Source organism: Thermobia domestica, chromosome 2 (assembly GCF_964235325.1).
Source record: "Thermobia domestica chromosome 2, izTheDome1.hap1.1, whole genome shotgun sequence".
Classification (NCBI taxonomy): Eukaryota; Metazoa; Arthropoda; class Insecta; order Zygentoma; family Lepismatidae; genus Thermobia; species Thermobia domestica.
In genome coordinates this window covers 118,593,824-118,615,981 of record NC_137455.1, presented here as the reverse complement: position 1 = coordinate 118,615,981, position 22,158 = coordinate 118,593,824, and the positions used below count along the sequence as shown (strand labels likewise).

Below are 22,158 nucleotides of genomic sequence, written 5' to 3'. Positions count from 1 at the left end.
AATTAATTTTGAGGGCAAGAACGACGTCACCCTTGTCCTCCCAGAACCTTTAAAATTGGAGATCAAATTACAAAAATACCTTAAATCGTTTGTGGTGATTTTTTCTAATTTGTTCTAGAATTTCAGAGTTTCTTCTTTAAGCGTAAAAAAATAGAATTAATTGTGAACGGGCTAAAGTGACGTCGTCGTGACCCCTCACAACTTTAAATCAGGAATAAATTTACGAAAGTAGTTTAAATCGTTTGTGCTGAATTGTTTCTAATTTGCTCTAGAGTATCAGTGTTTTTCCTTTAACCACTTCAGAAAAAACAAACCATTATTATTATGGGCGGCAAGAACGACGTCGTCCTGGTTCTCCCACAACCTTCAAATTATAGATAAATGTACGAAAGTAACTCAAATGATTTGTGCTAAATTTGATCGAATGAGTACTAGCGTATCAGAGTTTCTTCTTTAACCGTTTCAATGAAAATCAACTAATTATGGGAGCTAAAACAATGCCGTCCTGGCCCCCACAACCTTTAAATCGGAGATAAATAGACGAAAGTAGCTTAAACCGTTTATCCTGAAATTGTTCTAATTTGTTCTGGCGTATTAGAATCCTTTTAACAGTTTCAAAAAAAAAAAGAAAAAAAGAAAAAGAAAAAAAAGAAAAAGAAAAAAAAGAAAAGAAAAGAAAGAAAAAAGAAAGAAAGAAAGAAAAAGAGAAACGGGCTAACATAAAGTTTTTATTATGGTATTTTGATTAAAATGCGTATCATAAGGGAGAAGTGAGAGTAAAAGAATATGTGACAATTTTGAGTATCTCACAATCTTCCCAACTTTCCACAATCCTATTCTCCTCGTACAAAGAACAGACACTTCATCTGGTTTTCATGTACAGATAACCGAAACAAGAATATAAATTAAATTTTGCCAATATAAAAACCATTGAAATCGTTATGTATTTTTAAAGAGGAACAGCCAGTCTTTTTTCTACAGCTTTTCAGCCTTTGAGTGTACGAGGGTAAGTCAATAAGTATCGCAGTCAATTTTTATTACTTATTACCACAAAAGCACAATCATTCGTATTATTTTTCAACATAGTCATTCTTCTTTTCAAAGCACCTGGTCCACCGTTGCACAAACGTTCCGATACGCTCTACAAAAAAGATTTTTCATTGCGCAGCAAGCCATAATTACTGCTTTCTTCACTTGTTAATTAGAGCTGAATCGACGACCTCTTTGATCATCTTTAAGTGGAGAGCGAGATTATGACTACATGTAGGATGCTCCAACACCTCGAAACGCAGCGTCTGAAGAGTTTGAGCGGCGTGGGAGACAGAATGTGGATGCACGATGTCATGCACATAAGAATTCCTTGTGATAGAGCGTTCACCTCTAGTGCATGGGGTCTCGGGTTCAAACCCGACTCCCGCCAAGTAAACTTTGTGGTGGATAAACACCGTGTGCGTGCTTTTCATCGGGGTTCTCCCGTTTCATCCATTTTCTTCATTCCACCATTTAATTCATTTCTCATCATCACCGTCTCCTTTAGCCTAACCGGCATAACCGTGGGACGTAAAACTCAAAAATTTCATTTTTCATTTTTACAAGAACTCCTTCCAACAATCGACCTCTGCATTTTATTACGAATTTCAGACTTCAACTTACTCACCAGTATATTACAGTGCCTTTTACTGTTTTATTGTTTACCCCTTTTCCAAAAAATCTCAAGTGTTAGTATTTGTAAGCCCCAAAGCACTGTGAGCATTATTTTCCCTGCTCACACTCTTGATTTTCTTCTTGACAGAAGATCCAGAGTGCTTCCATTCAATGCTCTGCCGTTTGCATTCTGCTTCAAAGTGATGAATTCACGTTTCACCTCCAGTGATAATTCGCCTAAGAAACGCTTCATCTTCGTTAGCATAACGGTCCGAAGATTCTGTTGACAGATCCTTACATGGTTTCGCTTATGCTCTTTATCAAGTTTTTTTCGAAACCTATTTCGCACAGACTTTCTGAAAGTTAAGACTGTTACGCACGATGTCACATGCAAAACTATTACTGATCTGTATATGGGTTGTCACTTCATCAACAGTCACTCGTCTGTTATTCAGAATCAAGCACGAACTCGTTCAACAATGTTATTAATTGTTGCTGTAGCTAAGTGCCCTGCTCTTTCCTCATTTTTCACCCACATTCAACCATTTTTGAACTGTTCAGTCCACTGGTAAACTTCACTGCGGCATCACATTGTCCCCGCATTGTGCTGAAAGTCTTCTAAGGGTACATCTTCAGACCACATAAAATGATTACAGAACGCTGTTATTCCTTGGTGCACACAGAGAGTGGCGCAGCATCTTTACTTCGTAATAGCGCAAAGCGAACTGATGTGTTAATACTGCAACCCACCACAGGCAAAGCCAACGGTGACAGCTAGCGTCTGGTGAGCACACAATATTGTATAGCCAAACTAAAACGAAATAGAAAAATATTGCTGTTACTTATTGATTTATCCTCGTATAAGAAAGTAATATGAATTTATCGTTTTTAGTTTAAAACTACCTATAATAAAATGTGTAAATTTTAACCATATCTCTTAAACTAAAGTAGGTTTATAATTGTGTATGCTGTATTTTCTTCTATCTATATGACTGTTTTAATGTATGTTCCTAAGAAAGATTATACTTTATAAATCTAAGTTTTGGCAAAAGCACCGCCATAATTAGTTGTTTTTTTAAATGGTTGAAGAAACTCTAGAACAAGTTCAGCACAGATTATTTAAGTTACTCTCGAACTTTTATCTCTGATTTAAATATTATGGGGGGAGGGCAGCACAATGTCAGTCTAGTCCCCACAATAAGTTGTCTGTTTTTTTTATGAAACGTCTAAAAAAGAAACTGATATTTTAGATCAAATTAGTACAAATTCAGCATAAATAATTTAAACTACTTTTGTATATTTATCTCTGATTTAAAGGTTGTTGGGGGAGCAGAACGATATCTTTTTAGTCCTCCTCCACACATTTAATTGTCAATTTAGACAGCAGAAAAAATTCTGTTACTTTCGGATAAATAAGAACTAATTGAGCGCGAACAAATTAAGCAATTTCATTATTTGTGTGGGATGGGGTAAGACGACACGTTTCTTTTTGTATTGTGAGTTATTATAATTGAAAAGAGAAGACTGCTAGCCTAAGCATGAAAATATTCTTCATTCGTGATTTTTACTTATATTATGAATCACGTATATAGATTATATTATCACCTATTGAATATTGTTAGTCTTTATATTTCATTGCTTGCTTTTGTTTTCTTTTTGACAGCACTCAATCTGTTAATGTGAAAGTGATTCCCCAATATGCGAAATTTTTGTCCGACTCTGGAATTAAAGCAGTTTTAGGTAAGTTGTTAATATTAACACTCTCAGCCCCAACCCTGTTTGAGTAAATTTCATCCCGGGACCAGACTACAGTTTGCTATGAACACTGTCAGCCCATGTGTATCTATTTGATACACGTGGTCCATCAGTAAACCCTCACTGTGTATCAAAAAGATACACATGGGGCTGAAAGTGTTAAAATGTCATGTATGAATTATCCCATGTAAGCCAACTTTGCCAGCTGTAGGACAGCGGTCGACTGTAAGTAGGGACGCAATCGACAGACGATAGTTCACCACAATTTCACCTACTACAGTGTGTTGTAGCGTGGGGTGCTATTTCGAATAGTGTAGTTTTATTTGATTCATCTCCTTTAATGAGAATTTTAAATATTCAGTTTATAACTGGATTTATTGTAAAATTTGTAATGTTTAACCTGTAGAATGAAAAGAAAAGAAAAAGAAAGTAAAAAGAAATTAAGAAAATTTATAGGAGAAGGTATCTCTGTCAAACACTTGATTTTACCAAAGATTATCAGACTGCTTTACATCGAAGAATAACTGGCGTATTAAAGTGAACGTTTGTGTAATTAAGCCGCATTCAGTTCCTGTATACGTGGTGTACTGGTAGAAATTTAAAAAAAAGTATCTAACTTTTATATACATCTAATGAGAAACAGTAATTGGTACTGCAACACTGCATTTTTCACTACGCCCCTTCTGTTCTAGTTGCCTTTCCCTTCCCTTGTTTCAATACACTAAGTTTGAAGACACACTCCACTCGCTACAACCAAGCACAATGTAACAAATAGGCAGGCCAGTTTGAAATACACTTACTGAACTAGGAAATATTTTCGTTGTTAAATTATCAGGTATTACAACCGATTATCTTACTTTATAATTGAACGTTTAGTATATTGAAAAACTTTTTCTTGACAAGAACAATACATGAATAGGCTAAAGTTAAGATCATACACAACTCGGGAAAGTAGAACAGCCAGCACCGTAACTTAGATTTTTTTTTTGGGGGGGGAGGGCAAACATTAATACGCGTATTTGGGACCCCTAGAAAAAGTTGTTTTTCTAATTCTTGGGCTCCATCTTTCCATCTTTCTCTTACTCTTTACGGGCCCTTCCCCCATGGGCCCTCCCGAACGGCAAAGTCTGCGGGGCCGTTAATTACGCCCCTGGGCCCATTCTATACATGGCAAATTAATTAAGGTGACAATATTGACAAATCTCAAAGTCATATTAGGTTTGCATACATCAATAGGAATCTATATGTATGCATTGTACGGGTATTTCAATTTCATCAGACGGCCGTGGTGGCTAAGTGGTAGCGCATTCAACTCTGATGCGTGGGTCCATGCTCGCGCTAAGTGGACCTTTTGGTGGCCAAACACCTTATGTGTGGGTTTTCTCAAGGTTCTACCGTTTCCTCCCACTTTTCTTTATTACATTCGTTTCTATCATCATGGGCGGCGATTAGGGGGAGGGCAAGAGGGGACAGTTGCCCCCCACTTTTTTTTTGAAGTGGAGACCTAATTTATTTGGAATTTCCTAGTTTCATTTGGAAATGTAAAAGGGTGTCCACACAATTTGGAGAAAAGATCTCTGACTTTTCCCTGACTTTCCATGACGAAAGTTCCAGATTTCCCTGACCCCTGAATAACTTACAAATATAGAAGAAAAAAAGAAACCCAACCTCCACACTCCCCATAGTTGGCCTTGTTCTCTTCCGCTTCTCTTTCTTTCTTTTTTCAATTTTCTTTCCAAAGGAATGTAAATTTACAAACATGTGCATTAGGCCGATATTGATTAGGCCTACATATTACACAAAATGTAAAGTTACAAACGAAAGTGTGCAGCATACAGAGTACTTAAGATATGAAAAAATTACACATTATAATACCAATTACACAGCATTATAATATTGCGTATAGTAATAAACATGATTTCATACATGATTTTACTGATTATTAAACACACACACTACGTAACACATATTACATTATGTAAAACACACACATTACTTTTGCTGGTGCAGTTGTTAAATGCAACCCATTTAGAAATTTGTTTCCATCCTTTCTCGCACAGTTTTCTTCTCATTGATCTGAATATCCTTCTTATTGTCTCCGCAGTTTAATTTTCTTCTCTTCTTCCTCCAGCTTCTTTAGTTATTGCTGTATCTTCCGTTTCTTTCTCCTCTTCTCGTCTTCAGCATTTATTTCTCTTTTCTTTTCCAAATACACTTGATATTGTATCACTGAACTTCTCACTGAATTTATCATACCTCTTGTAATTATTAATCCTGATTATCCACCTATTCTCATCACAGAATCATATATGATCCGTTGAGCAACCAGAGATTCTTCTTGTAAGTTTTCAACAATGAGAATGTTATTTATTGTGAGACCACTTTCAAAAAATGCGTTTCCATGAAAGAAGATAAAACACAATTTCATAACTGACCGTAAGTCAACGAAGTTCTTCCCATTTCCTAAGTAAAAAACTCATCAAGTCCAATACCATCTCTATCATTGACTATGTATTCATTCCAGTGTTCCTTAAATTCTTCAGTCTGAGCTTTCACTGTGAGCTGGAGATATTATTTCTTTGCGTTCTCAGCCAGTTGTCCAGATATCCTCTTGGTACCATTCAATTCTTCTAGAACAGTGTCTACCCTTTTGAGCAAATATGCCAGGATGCAGTTAGATGTGTTTCTCGCAGAAAATTAGTTTCAACAACTATATCAGAGAACACTGATTCCCTCAATATCATCATTGAGAACACGACATTTTGCATCCAATAACAGTAAAGAAATCAACCCTATTTCATAAATTCAGTAATTGAACAATGGACCTAAATTGATTTTTTCCTGACTTTCCCTGACTTTCACTTATTTTCCAGAATGTGGACACCCTGGTAAAGGTTTTGTATGTATTACTGTTTCATAGAAAAAATGGTGCCATATGATATTTGCCGTTGCGTGAGTACGTATTGGTTATTTGTCTTCCCATGAAGTTAAGAAATCTACAGGATTGTTATTGCAATTAAAACGCAATTCCTGTAGCTTTCTTAACTCCATGGGAAGACAAATAACCAATACGTACTTACGCAACGGCAAATATCATATGGTACCATTTTTTCAAAGCAATTAATATTGTAATTGCATATTTCTTTAAATGTCATAGCATATGCTTGTATTTTATTTTCTAAGAGAAAAAACATTCCTTTAATGGCATGTTTGGAATTAAAAGTATAAGTTGTTCATTAATTCCCAGTTTCAATATAACTTCTGCAAAACAAGCCTCATTATTCATTACTATGATTAATATTATCCTTTCTATTTATTTGCTTTGCGAATTTATTATTGAATAATCTGATCAAACAGTTTTCCAGACAGAATTTTAAGATGTTCATGAGCAAGATCTCAAATCTCTTCTTACACTTTCGATGTTTAAGAGTATAAAGGGCTAGTACCTACCTGTATTGCTCTTATGAATTTACTTAAAATAGAAATACGATATACGGCATTTTAAGTGAAAAAATATAGTATCCTATTAGTTATACAACCTTTCATCAAACAGTGTTAGAAACAACCAGGAAATCTAACATTGATATACAACTGTTCAGATCATGTCTTGCCTCCCCACTTTTAACGTCCAACCGCCGCCACTGTCTATCATCACAGTCTTCTTTAGCCTACACAACATATTCGTGGGACATGCAATTGAATGATTTCATTTTTAATTTCATCTTTAAAATCTTGGGATAGAAAGCTTCAATGACCTATCAATAATCATAAACGGAAACAAGCATTTGAAAATTTGTATATGGAAGTTCATTTGCTGAATAGAACTGTATCAAAACGTAAATTGAAATTTTCTCTCACTCTACTTTAGAAAAGCTAACGAGTGTGACCCCAGGACCTATTTTTGAAAGCAACAAGTCTTTATGCTTTTACAAGTCATAAACTATCATGAAGTAGAAAATCTAGAATAACAGAAAAGTCATTTTTAAATGTTAATGCTGATATCTTTAATTTGTCGTGATTTCATGGTTTTACAATTGTACAATATTTTACTCTGAAAAATATAGAATAGTATTGCAAAACTAGCTGTTTTGAGACCCAGATCGTTTCCTTATGTATTCTTGATAGTCGATCTTCGTTATATGCCACTGTGCAATATTAAAGTTATGAAAAACGGGTCACTGTATAAATTGATCTGACTCTTCAATAATTTTATGGTTTACCTTGTTGAGTTTAATTTTACACTATTACCTTCTATAGGCTAAAGCAGAATGTGAGAAATACGTAGTAAAGATAAGGAAATGAATGGTGATATAATAATAAATGAGGACTTGAATCCTATGTAACGCTTTAAGTAACGCAAAACCTAAAGTATAAATTCGTTTTACTTATCTTTAATTAGTGACATTTCTGACAGTAGATCTCTCTCTTGTGATCATACACTCAGTCGTTTTTTCTTTCAGAAAAATGTTCCGGAGGAGCACACTTTTTTTCTTTCAGAGCTCCGGGGTGGCAGTGCCTCCCCAAAACATTTCTGGAAGAAACACTGCATGCACTTAGCATACCGGTATAAACTTTCAGTTCGAGACATCCAGCTTCGTTTCTCTGTAGGAGCTCATGTGATTCGAACACCACGTTAAGTTGTAAGTTCACATTTCACAAAACTTCGATACTGAAGAGTCGTTAAATCCCAAATCAACCAATCTTTGTGACAGTAGTAACATTATTCCTAGTTTTATTATGTGAATGAAATATAGTTCTTTATTATAGTTTAGTATCTTCCCTCATCTATCTTTTCTTAATTTACTTTCCAAAGAGCTTAATATCGGTTATAAATATGTTAATAGGTTTTTCTTATTATGCTAAATTTTAGAGACAAGAAACTACGATGTCGTCGTGAAAAAAAGATTGTGAATAAAAATCTCTTATTATTTACATCCTTTTCAATTAAATACTTGGTTTTGGAAATACAATACTTCGTTAAAGTAATCAAATTAAGTTTGTGCAAAGATACATTTAATTGGTTGAAACTTAGTCTTCTTGAGTAGTGAAAATTTACACAATCTTTGAATTTTTAATAAAAGTCCTGGACATCCACCACCATAACCACAACCTGGTATGGGCTTTCAACTCATAAACGTACATGGAATATTTTGTGAATTTGGTTTCGGAAGATGAAAAAGATACAAAAGATATAAATAAAATAAATAGCCTTTAAAAGAAGTTGTTTTACAAACGTAAGAACTCCTAACACTTTCTGTATCCTCTCTCTCACTTTTCTTTGTCTTCTCCTGTTTCCTTGTGAAGTTCTCCGATATAATACATCAGTCAGATGGACATCATTGCCTTATACCTTCCAGCTTGCTTTTCGAGCTTTCAAAAGCCCACATAAATTTAAATTAAGTATGAATAGACACATGTAATGTACATAGAGTATGCTACATTTTGTAGGACCACGTATAGTTTATCCTTATGTATTTTACTAATTATTTTTGTAATTTTTCCAGTGAATGGTACAACAGGCGAATGGATGTCTCTAGACGTGGACGAGAGAAAAGAGATTACCGAAGCATGGATAAGTGCTGCCTCTGCTAATGGTCTTGCTGTTATGGTTCAAGTCGGAGGAGGATGCCTTAAGAACGTCAAGGAGCTTGTAAAGTATTTCACAGAATATTTTCCAATTATTTAAGGGGAATATAATCGTAATCTTTCTTAGTAATGTAATAGTGAATCACACATCATAAGCACTGCTATCTTCCACTGATCTCTTCTAAAGACCCAAATATACTGTTTTGTATTATTTTTTTAGCTTAATATTTCCTCCTTAAATCTACTTCATGTCTACTGTATAGCCTTATTTGTAATATAAGGTATCCAAATAAGTTCTTGCAGTTTGTGATGGCCTTGTTGTTCGAGGGTCACAGAGATGCTATGACGTTAGTCACGTGCACGCGACGCGATAAGGAGGCAGGCAGAGCACTGACCGACATCAGTGGATGCTCGTTGGGCACACTACAGAGACCTGGCACAGTGAAATGGAGGTGTCTAAGCAACTCATTAGGGGGTGTTTGCTATATGACTTCAAAGTAGGCCTATCAGCGGCCGCATCACGTCGCCGCATATGCCAGGCGTTCGGGGAGAATGCCGTGAATGAACGCACCGCCCGACAGTAGTTTCAAAAATTCCGGACCGGCGATTTCGGCTTGAGTGATGAGCCCCACAGTGGACGACCACATGTGTTGGATGACGACGCTCTAAAGGCAGCCATCGAGGAGGACAGTAGTCTTACATGTCAGGAACTTGCCGAAAGGTTTAATGTATTGATGGAAACAGTCAGACTGCACCTGCATCGCATAGGGAAGACATACAAGTTGAGTAAGTGGGTACCACACACATTGTCACCGACCAACAAACGACAGCGAGTTGAAGCCAGTTTATCCTTGCTCTCCAAGCACCAGAACACATCGATATTTGGTCGATTGACCACTAGTGACGAAAAGTGGGTCCTTTACAACACACCCAAGCGTACTCGACATTGGTTGTCGCCACGTGACGCAGTTCCACACACCTTAAGACCACCTCTGTATCCCAAAAAGGTTATGCTGTGCGTATGGTGGAATTATCGCCATGTGATTCATTATGAGCTCCTACCACCAGGCCAAACCATCAATGCGGATGTTTACTCCCAGCAGCTGTAACGAGTGCACCGTGCATTGCAGGAAAAGGAGCCGGCATTGGTTAATCACAAAGGTGTGCTGTTCCTTCACGTTAATGCAAAACCACACGTGGCAAAAAGGACCCAGGAAACCATTCTGCAACTTGGTTGAGAAACTTTTTGTGTCATCCACCATATTCCCCTGACCTTTCTCCTACAGATTACCACCTGTTTCATTTCCTGGACAATTACCTTCGTGGGAGACAATTTGAAAATGAGAGAGACCTGCGGACCGCACTCAAGGGGCTTTTTGCTTCCAAGACCGCTGACTTTTATCACCATGGCATTGTACAATTGCAGGAACGTTGGCAGAAGGTGCTGGATGCAGATGGCGATTACTTCGAGACGTAACAATGAGTATTTTGTGCTACAACGTAGACTCTGTGCGAACTCTGAAATCGGCAAAACTTTTTTGGATATCTGTATTTTGATAAAAATGCAACACTTGTATCTCTATCGAGCGCAGTACTCATAAAAATATTTTTAGAAAATAAAAACGGCGAGTTGGTTATAGTATTTTAAATAAAAAAACGTTAAAGATATTTCAAACGGTATTACTGACTGTAAACTTCAGAATTTCGGAAGGTGGAAGAATTTGAACTCAATATCATTCTCAAGTACGGCATTAATTATACACGAATAAATAGGTTCCAAAATATTGAATTTAGGACATAATGGCAGGAGGACAAAATGGCAGGGGACATAATGGCAGGAAATAAAGGCAGGAGGACAAAATGGCAGCGGACAAAATGGCAGGAGGACGAAATGGCAGCGGACAAAATGGCAGGAGGACGAAATGGCAGCGGACGAAATGGCAGAAGGACAGAATGGCAGGAAGTTAATTTGACAAAATTTATAACTCCTAGGGCTCGTATTTTTAGGTTAGTAGGTAACGGTTCTCGGTTTATTCATTTCTACCTCAAATGTCCAAAGCATATAAACTCAGCTAAATTGAACCAAGAGCGTAAAAGAGGGTAAATAGAAGTTATCCATGTCTTAACTTTTTTCTTAAATTTATTTCTTTTTAACCATCTTCCAACTGGTATCTTGGTTTTATAATAATTCTAAGTAGTGCAACTTTTGTTTATGACGAAATAATTTTCCTTTGGATTCCCTCTGAATTTCTCTCAGGGTCTAGCTATCATGTGACAAAGAATTCAATCTACTAACTGCTTTCACACACAATATAATTTTGAAACTTGGGAGCCTTGTAATAATGCTGATACGTTATTCTCTTGAACATCTTACTGGTGTTTGTCGCTTGACTTCAGAAGACTGAGTTTAGCCTGCAAGTACAAGTTGCCTATAGTTAAAACATATCAGATGTACGATCTTGTTTAATAAAACCTGTCCCTCCCCCTCCTCTATCTGAAAAGTCCTATATTGTTATTCACATATGAAATTCAAAGACAAAGGCAATCGTCTTTATCCAGTCATATTTTTATTTCAAGTGTAAGTATTAAAATGTGCTACGCATGGTTGCAAGAGGCTGTTTTTTTTTGGGTTAATACTGAACTTAGGTACCTAATATTGGAACTAATTTTCTTCATGAATTGATGTAAGAAGCGGCCGAGTGATTTTCGACCAATTATTTCATCACTGGTATCTATGAGCATTGAGATAATAAGAGTGGAAGACAAACTTCGTTCTTCTCAAACTTGATGCTTTGAAAAACTTATGAAAGTAGTTTCGTTATCCAAATACATATTCAATCAAATCAGTTTCAGAAGTAGCGTTAATCTTATAATAACGTAATGGCTGTAAGAGTTACCCTGAAAATGTATTTTGTATGTTTTCTTTTTTTCGTAATTCAGAGGTTTTTTCCTGAATTTCACTGGAGTTATGAGAGACCTTAAATTATCAGGCATTCCACTTTAATCGCTCCCCTTTCATCCCCAATGCGATATTGGGTATATTTACAGCTTAGTGCAGCTTAAAGGAATCATGATCGTGCTTATTTGATTTCTAACTTGCTTGCTTATAGCGTTGCCCTCGAGACGAGATGAGAATTCAGGTTTTGTCGTCTCGTGTCGTAAATGTTTGTAAAAGTCTCGTCTCTTTTTGTAAATTTCTGTACAAAATATGTCCTGATTTCCGTCTTAGTTTCATGTAGAATTTATCAGAATTCTTCCAGGTTACGACGAGTCCACGAAAGATTGATATAACGACACTTAAATCATATTTATTAATGAAGTAAATTGTGTAATGACTTGCGCATCTTTAAACGTTGATAAATGCTCTTTCTTGTGTTCATACTATTACCTTATCAAATTGCATATGACATATATACAATTAATCATATGACATATATACAATTAATCGGGTCTAGGAAAATTCGGTGTACAGAAAATACGGTGTGGGGAAATTCAGGTGTAAGGTAGATTCGGTGTAATACATATTGAATATTACCACTTACGATAATTTACGACACTTCATATTGTGAAAACGAAAACCATAAAATATAACGAATAAAATGTTATTACCTACTTTAAGAAAAGCAAATTTACTATTATTATTATTATTATTATTATTATTATTATTATTATTATTATTATTATTATTATTATTATTATTATTATTATTATTATTTTGCCTTGAGTCCAATATCTGTTTCATGTCTTTTTCGGGGTATTACTATGAACTACTTTTCATCACACAATGAATCTGATACTTTTTGTCAGAAATAAAACAATTACAACTATAACTTCAGAGAATAGTTACAGGAACAACTAAAAGCACCACTTTGCCTCACGTTCTGCCCCAGACAGAAACATAATATGGTTGTTAGAGAATAAATTGCAGGAAAGAGGATCGCTTCTGAGGAAGACAGGGAAGGATCGGACCTCGCTGGCGGATGTTGTGGAAGATGTCATTTACCGACTCTAAGTCACCCAAGAAATCTCTATTCAACATGTGATTTATGTGTGTTACCACTAAAGCAGATTTCAGATGAGAAGCGGCATGGCCTTGAGTTGGCTTTACGCGGCGTCCAATTGGCTTTGAGCGGTGTTGACAATTCGCGACAAGCAGTTCTGCACGCTGACTTCTCGCGCTACTGCGAATCTTGACAATAGCAGAGGCGCTTATTAGAAATATTGTATTAGCACATTAACTGCTCACTTTACGAAGTAGAGAAAAGAATTACGAACACATACGTGAAAACTACATCTTTTTATGACAACCAGTTGTCATGATACACGCTTTGAAAGGTTTCCATATAAAACAATTAGTAAAACGAGCGTTGAGTCCCGTCTAATTTCCAATGGATTTTTCTTCGATTTGGAAATGGAACTCAACTTTTATTAAAGGATAATCAGGGGTGTAACCAACAAGTTGTTCTAGTGGAACATTACTTTCAGGGGGAGGAAAGCTTTTCACACATTAAAAACAGAACAAATGACCTCTTTCAGAATATGAAAGCATTTTAACTCACCATGTATACTATACACATATTATGTTTTCTCGATGCTACCTTAACCCTTTATGGACGGAATTGTTTTCGGTATCAAGCTGTGATCCACACTGAAGACGCCAGGCTTCGCTACTTGTCAAATATAATCCTCGAAACGTAACGGATATGAAACGTTCGTCGTTTCCAATAAAAAAAATGCTCGGGCTTGCAATACAACAATACGTTGAAACGTTACAAATTTGTTTTCGTCGTCCATATCGGGTTAACAAAAGACGGATCTTGACAGTACTGAAGTTGAAAAGCGGATTGTAAGAGATAAATCAATAAGCTATTCATAAGAAAACAAATGCTGTTTCTAGCAGTCTGTTTATCTGACTTTGTGTTAATGTAGATTAAAATACTAAAGGGGAAACAAACTCGAAAAAATATCAACTCAGATATTATTATGCAATAATATAGTAGTGAGTTCACACGGTGAGCGTCCAGTTAGGGAAATAAGAATATAAAGCATATAATTAATGTAAGTTATTTTAATTAGGCAAGGGCGTAGATCCTGGGGGACGGAGGGGGCAGGGCCCCCCAAAACTCATATGGGCCCCCCTCATATTATTTGTAAATTTGCAATATTAGGCATAATTTGAATGCAATTTGTCTTAAAATCATCATATATGCTTTCTGCATCTGAATGCACCCCCCGCCAATTTACAGAGAAATCAGCGTCCTTGTAATTAGGTACAGAAACTGTATTGATGATGTTTTCTTTTTTCTTTTTTTAAAAATCGTATTTTATTAAAAACGTTCCTAATTTGCATTAACTATTAAATAAGTTTACTAAACATATACTAGATGAACCTCATTTCGGGGCTGGAAATATTTTGGAAAGTCAAGGCCCTCTTTTCCCCCGTTTGAGAATAGTAAGAGATCGAATTAAATAACAAGCCTCTGCAATTTGATTCATATATATATATATATATATATATATATATATATATATATATATATATATATATATATATATATATATATATATATATATATATATATATATATATATATATATATATATATATATATATATATATATATATATATATATATATATATTCGATTCCCGGCGGGAGCTCATGTGGAAGAACAGAAGGTATAAGACATTCGTAATATTGTTTTGAAATTGCCTTCATGCAGGATTCTTCCTTATTCGACAGAAGAAACGCAGTGTGATTTTTTTTCTTCGTTTCAATACCTTACGTATGTGTGGCCAATTACGTGCTCCTTCTTAAGCACCAGGCGTCTGAGTGGTGTCATAAATTATTGTAACCCAAAACAAACTCGACCATATCGTGTTGCTTACGAATCAGATGGATTGTTGTTGTGAGACCTACATCAAGTATAAGAGTATGTTATTATAGGAACAGACATGGAAGCAAAGGAGCTGATTGTGTGTGTATGAACGCAACTTCTCTTCTAGCATAAACAGAATTCATTAGTGTCTAGGTTGCTTTCTTTCGTGGTAGTTCATTTGTTCTCCAAAATTATAGTTGACAATGTCTTTAAGGAAACCGAGTAGAAGTGCGGAATTTTCTTAAAAAAAAAAAAAAAAAAAAAAAAAAAAAAAAAAAAAAAAAACTGCTACGAAGTGAAGCTCGAAGAATTTTTGGATTCTTGGAGCTTTCAGCTCGAAGAATTTTTGGAATGTTTACAATTTTTGGAACTCATAATAAAAAATTTACAAGAGTCAGATTCAGACAATGGCGAAATATTAATTGACATAGACAATAGTGAAAGTAGTGTTGAAGACGAACGTTTAGCAGTTCCACTGGAATAAGTTAATAGGTATGTTATTCAGTTGCTATATATACTTCTAGGATACACAGCCAAAATCTTTGAGTTTGCTGGAATAGTATATTTACATTGTGAATAATGTTGCCAATGTATGTGTAATAATCTCAACTAGAGGAAGAGCGAGAAGGGTAAGGGGAGTCCGAAATCCGGCAACACCGCGCGGAATATCGCACAGCATTGGCTACTGCCCGTGATGCTTTACATCTGAAAAACACAATAACACTTAATTCGTATTTTTCAATTTCGCTTCAAATATCCAATATCTCATTCGAACTGTAACTTACAATGGCGAATATTTGCTGTTTTTCTTGCAGCCTGCTCTATATTACCCCGGATGAATTTAAACCAGTAAACATAGTCCCATAAATCTCCCATCCTTCCTTGATGATTTGCAGTAAACCGCATGAAAATCGGACTTCAGTTAGAAATTCTAGAGCCAAATGAAATCCGTGAGTTTTGAAAGAATCACTCTGCATATACATACGTAAGATGCAAAAATATATTGATCAAAAAAGTCTTAGTGGAAAGGGCAATATAAAGCAGGATGGTTTTATCAGATAATAGTTGTACAAATAGTTGGCTTCTCCTCCAATCAGACACTTTAGTTTGTTTGCCTTAAGTTAAAGTAAACAAGTATTGCAACCCTATTGACTCCTTATTGACTTCTCCTCCAATCAGCCGTAGATACTTTAGTTGAAGCATTTATTTTTACACCTTTGAGTAACATAAACAAACAATGTCATTTGTGAAGAATTTAGATTTAAATATTTATTTATAAAATAGACATAAAATCGTCAGAACATTTTTGAAAAATCTACAATTTTCAACTTTACCCACCCAGTAACCTACATTTTTTTAGAAGTAGAAAATTCTAGGAAGCACCCTCCAAAACAGCATAAGAACTTAAGTTTTAAATTAAATGTCGATTGGTAGCGATGGTCGCTTCGCTAAATCACACGAACGGACTTCGAAAAACAAATTTCTTGTCATGTAAGGGCCATAAAATGTTAAAATCCATCGAAATCTAGAATTCAAATAATTTCAGGAACACAATTCAATATAAAGCAATATAAAGTAGACAGTAAACAGTATAAATGATAGTAGACAGTAAAAGTACTTCTACACAAAATTTGAACTTAAAACTAATACGTTCATTTATCCTCAAAGTTAAATTTTTAATAAATCCTACGGCCTACTACAACGAATCTTTCTTTACACCTAGCATTCCGCACACCGAGTTTTCCGTACACCGAATTTTCTGTACACAGAATTTTCCTGCTCCCCAATTAATCATATCCTATATTTTGAAAACGGGAGATCCTATGTCTACCAAAAGTTCTAGTGCTTCTTGTGAGTACTCTACAATTTGTTTCTTCCGATGATTTTTGCCCCGAGCTTCCCTTGAATTTGTCCCTATGCATATTTTATAGACTTAAAAATACTAGAGACAGTCACCAGAAAATAATGAGTACACATCCTACATATCCTCTCGTCAAAAACTTCGGAACGAGTCAAATCGACCAATTTTAATTCGTTTTCTTTGCTACAGAAAGTATCTGATTCTTTGTACAATACCGAGGTTAGTTTATTCGCAAGTTAATATGAAGGATTATGTTTTTTTCCTTTTTTTTTTTTTTTTGCTTGCTACTTAAAATGTTTTGCAAATAACTTCAATAACTTTTTAAACTGTTTGTCTTCACTTGAGCATATACAGATCACAATGAGAAATAAAGATAAAAGCTGCTTCCTTCTAGTAATACCCGAAAAGATCTTAAATAATATATATAAAAAAGAAAACGACTAAACTAATTTCTTTCATTACGACACTGCTGGTATGAATAGAAAGCTTGCAATACTAAGGTGTTTGTAGATGACTGCCAATTAGAATTGAAATATTATTAGCAGTTTGAATTTTGGAGCATAATGAATAAATCGAAAATTTATGTTAAAATCTCCATTTATCAAGCAAGAAACAAAATAGATTAAAACCCGACAATTCAAATTAACTTCCTGCCATTCTGTCCTCCTGCCATTTCGTCCTCTGCCATTTCGTCCGCCTGCCATTTTGTCCCCTGCCATTTCGTCCGCCTGCCATTTCGTCCTCTGCCATTTTGTCCTCCTGCCATTATTTCCTGCCATTATGTCCCCTGCCATTTTGTCCTCCTGCCATTCTGTCCGTTCCCCAAAATATTGGTACGGTAATTGTACCTAGGCGTAAGTTTACGATTTTTAAAAAATCCGTGGAATTTAGTTCAAGCAATTGTAATATGCGTACTTAAGATCATGTCCAGAAGATGCAAGTGTATATTCGAAGTACGATTATTTCCGGAACTGATGTCACCTAGTGTGCATCAAAAGATCCAAGTTCACAAGTTGCAAGTGCTTAGTGCGTAGTACGCAAAGATTCACAGTACATTACTGTCCTTATAGATTTCAGATGACGGTTCCTCGTAGATGGAACTACGATACTGTCAGAATGACTTCTAAATAAATTTTTGAAAAGCATATTGTTAATATTTGTTTGTTAAGGTTAATATTTTCGTAAGCTGATGTTTAATAATTTTCATTACAAATATGCAAATTAGTGACTCTATGAGCAGGATATCAAAATGTTACAAAAATGACTTAATCTTCTTGAGTAATTCTAAAGAAGACTGTGTTCATATCTGAGAGTGTCCGTAAAAGAGAGGGTTATCTGCTATAAAAATGCATATATTTTTGCATTGACAAAAATAATTGTCCATATTAAGGAGGTATCCGCTATGAGAGGTGTATGTTAAAGGAAGTTTCACTCAAGGGTGGATAACTTAACGAAATGTGCAATATTTACAATTTGTTATCTGTTACGGTTACTATTTTGTAACCCATTTCTGCACCTAGTTAATAACGTTATTGGTCAGTGTAACTTTTAAAATGGTACGCTCTGAATTATGTTACGCTAAGTAACGTTACTCACTGGAACATTCTGCATTTTGGTACTGTGGTTACAGTCACCAAGGGATTAGCGTTACTCGAAATACCCACGTATGTCGTACCTGCTTGAGATTGTTAAGATAAAACTGGTTCCACTGAATACCAGTTCTCTCTCGAACCCAAAGGGTTTTGTTCCTTGATTTTAGCGATATGAAACGCATTGAAATTCTGCAGAACATTTTTGTGTAAGTAGACATATTTTTGTTATGATGAGTACCATTTCTATGTTTCTCTTTTCTTTATCGGTTACCTTTTGTATCTGTATTTCATATTCTTCAGTTCTGATGGTCTTGCAGTTACGCTTGAGTAACGTTTAAACATCCTTGGCGACAGGGAGTCTAAGGTTAGCTTTAAAAGAATCTCCATTATACTAGTAAATAAATTCCACGTTTTTCAGTCTGTTTTCTTTTTCCTCATACTTAAGATTCAGTAAACACCTTAGGCCCTCAGGCACATGTCCTTTGAGAATAGCATTACTTTGATTGTTCTGTATTTAAAAAGAGGAAAAAGAGAAACGATCAAAGAGTGAAGTTTTTAATGTAAGCTTATTGATAAGATTTTTACTTCTTGTGATGACACTGCCGATAGTTGAGTTGATTTGGAGTTTAACGTCCTTTTCGGCAGCGAGGCTTTATGAGACAGGACCTACTGATTAACATGGAATCGAAACCACATGTGCTCACGCCGGGAATCGAACCCGGGTCTTCCAGGCGAAAGGCGCGTACGCTAAGCGCTTAGGCATGAAGGAGCTCACTGCCGGTAGTCACCATATATGTTTATTTTACAACAGTCTTGCACTGACCAATGTGGTTGAAGCTCGAGCTCACTTCCCAACAAGGATCGAACCCGGAGCCACATACACCAAAGTTACACATATACTGGCCCCCAGGGAAGCAGGAAGGACATTTCATTTGCTTGCAAGCAATTTAGTTTATAAATCAAATACATATCAGACATCAGTGGCGTAGCAAGAAACTCATCAAGGGGGACCAACACACAAGATTTGGTAGAAACGATCTTCTGAGGGTGCACCAATAACTACCAGTAGGCCTACATTTGAATTGAATTGGATTTTTTAAAATGCCTTTAGGCACCTGTGGTGTGAATGAGGAAATGCCCTGGATATCCTAAGTATCTGTTCTCGGTGAATCCTTTTGTTGAACTTTTAGAAAATTGACTTAAACTATCGACTTTGCAAAACTTCCCTTTGATTTAAGCCCAAATCGAAACATGACAGAGGAAAATTTCGGAAAGTGTTGCTATTTTCACTCCTAGCTTCTCACTTTAGGTAGTGTATATTTACAAGGAAGGGGGTGCACGTGCACCTTTGCACCTTTAAACATATTTCTATTTTATCTTATTTTTGTAAAAAAAAAAAAAAAAAAAAAAAAAAAAAAAAAAAAAAAAAAATCTGCCAGAGAAAGAAAATTGTCAAAAAGTGCTACCCATTCAGAAGACTATTTTCTTCTCATGTGAATGTTTTGACTTCTCGTGGCAATGTGGTAATCTACAGTTTATTTTGTCTCTTTTTCTCCCTTTGATTTTTAATGTTCATTGTATTGTTTAAATGCTTATAAGTTAACTTGCGAGAAAGTGTCATAGTCGAAGGTTGTACTACTTGTAGAACTAATATTAAAAAGTAAATAAAAGAATTATCATGGAAACAAATTTTTCATGTTGTATTCAGAAAACAAACATAGGGTTCTTGCGGTTCTAAATTGCGGTTCTGAAATTAATATATCGCAGGCATTCGTTGATATAGTAGCCTACATGTTGGTTTTCACCAGGTACATTCGTGAAGTGTCCCCTCGAGATTCGTGTAAAATTGATTTAAATACAAAGTTCTCTGCTGTCTAATGTGTATTGTACTAAATTTAGCTGCCCATGCCGGTAATTGGCATATTTATTTGCCTTCATATATCCGGAATTCTATCATACACTACCATAACGCTCGGACACAAAATTCATTTTAGTTTCTTTAGATGTTACTCACTGGACATGAATATGGGCATATGAAAAACAAATTGGATCAAGTACTGCTTCTGACACATGTCACCCATCCCGACCGCCATCTTAGATCCGCCATATTAGATTTTACTTTTGGTTTTTCAAATGGAAATAGGTGCAAGTGTTACATCGGACATTTACGTTTACATTCACTGATGTAATGTATTTTACCGTAGCTTGTACCATTTGGAAGGTATTACATGTTCATTCCCTCCAGCCACTTTGCGAATAGACATTGCAGGTTAATATCAGTTACGCTTACGTTTTTGATGTTGACAAATCAAAACAATTTCTAACTGGTAAACTCCTATATATATATATATAAATGTGACATCTGTAATAAATAAGAGATTTATTAATTTAATATATTTACCAACAATAACTATGCACGTATATATTGTCTGACATACACACACTTCACCAAACCTTTCAGAACGTGTTTAAATGTACTCACGCTTGTCCCCGTAGCTCTCTATGGTTTATTTAGTTGTTAATTTGGCACGAGCGATAGCCACGATCACAAGCCTTTGCTAATTTTTCCATCCATATTGAAATCTTCCACTTTGCGTTATTACATACAGGTCGAAAAAAATAGTTCAGTCTTTTGAAAACCACTAAAATTATCAGTTAAACCTGACATACTTTATTTATTTATTTATTTTTTTTTAAGAAAATCTAAATATTAGCGTATCAAACAAGAAATGGATTATTGCTGGTCCCGATTTCTGATATCAAGGTCAAATCGAAGGACAAATATTTAAAATCTTTCAATTCAAATTTCGAGCTTGTGCTTCTACTCCCCGCTAAAGCTGCGCTCTTCACGCATTTTTCTCCAAATATCGATTCCGTGATGGGACTCAGGAAGTCAACACTTACAATTACTTTACTGTTAGGTTGCAGATGAGTTGATTCACTATGGGTTACGTTATTCAAGTAAAGTAAAACATTACATTGAAGTTTTTCTGACAACATTATTAGCGTGGACAACAAACTGTACAGCGAAAAGAAAGGTGGAAAAATGAAGGGTTAACTTTAAAAAACCCGCTCCAGTTGAAATGCTTATACAGACACGGACAATGACACAGAGAACCAGTCGTATTAACAAATGTTGAAACAAATCTTCAATTATGCGCTTATTTACCTAATCATCACGTTCACTAACATGTCCGCTCACTAGCAGCGTATCCCCAGCCTGTACGTTAAACATATACTTACGAGAGAATACCTATATCTCAGATTTTGAGTACAGTTTCAAAAGTTCATTTCTGTAAACTGTAAAAGGCAGTGATTACTATGCTAATTATCACAAATTGAATGCGATTTTTGAGTTGCATACACACAAACTACTAGGGAACGAAGACCATGTGCTAACAAAGAGTACACTGGAAAATAAAATAACATGTTATAACAAAAATTAAAATAAGATGATAATCGATACAAATGTAGAGGATGAATATGACATGTCCGAACTTCTCCAAGTATGGTAGAAGAAGTTAATTATTTGTCTACTTCTTGGCCAACCGCTAAGAACATTTATAAAACCATATGTAGCCTTGTTGTACGCAATTAGTACATTCACATTCACGAACGATGACGAACTGAAGGGTACGAAGGTGCAATTGCAAGTAACAACCGTAGTCATAATAATATAGTTCAACTAAACAACTTTGAAAATAGTGGGTAATTAGGTGGTAAGTAGAAATGACCAAAACTGAATAGTTTCCATCGATCATTTCGAAATACAGCTAGAAGATTAAACTTACAAGATATAACAAAAATCAGTGAAATTTGGAGTTATACTGAGCATAGTTTG

The 22,158-nt window shown here is 35.4% G+C and overlaps 1 protein-coding gene across 1 annotated transcript in view; it reads left to right on the top strand.

The window, feature by feature from the left end:
• The window catches only part of LOC145675005 (N-acetylneuraminate lyase-like), a 67,954-nt gene that overhangs the window by 16,252 nt on the left and 29,544 nt on the right, over positions 1-22,158 (top strand). The window contains exons 3-4 of the mRNA XM_081745358.1: positions 3,308-3,384; positions 8,904-9,049. Coding sequence (XP_081601484.1) covers positions 3,308-3,384; positions 8,904-9,049 — 223 coding nt within the window. The remainder of the gene's footprint in view (positions 1-3,307; positions 3,385-8,903; positions 9,050-22,158) is intronic.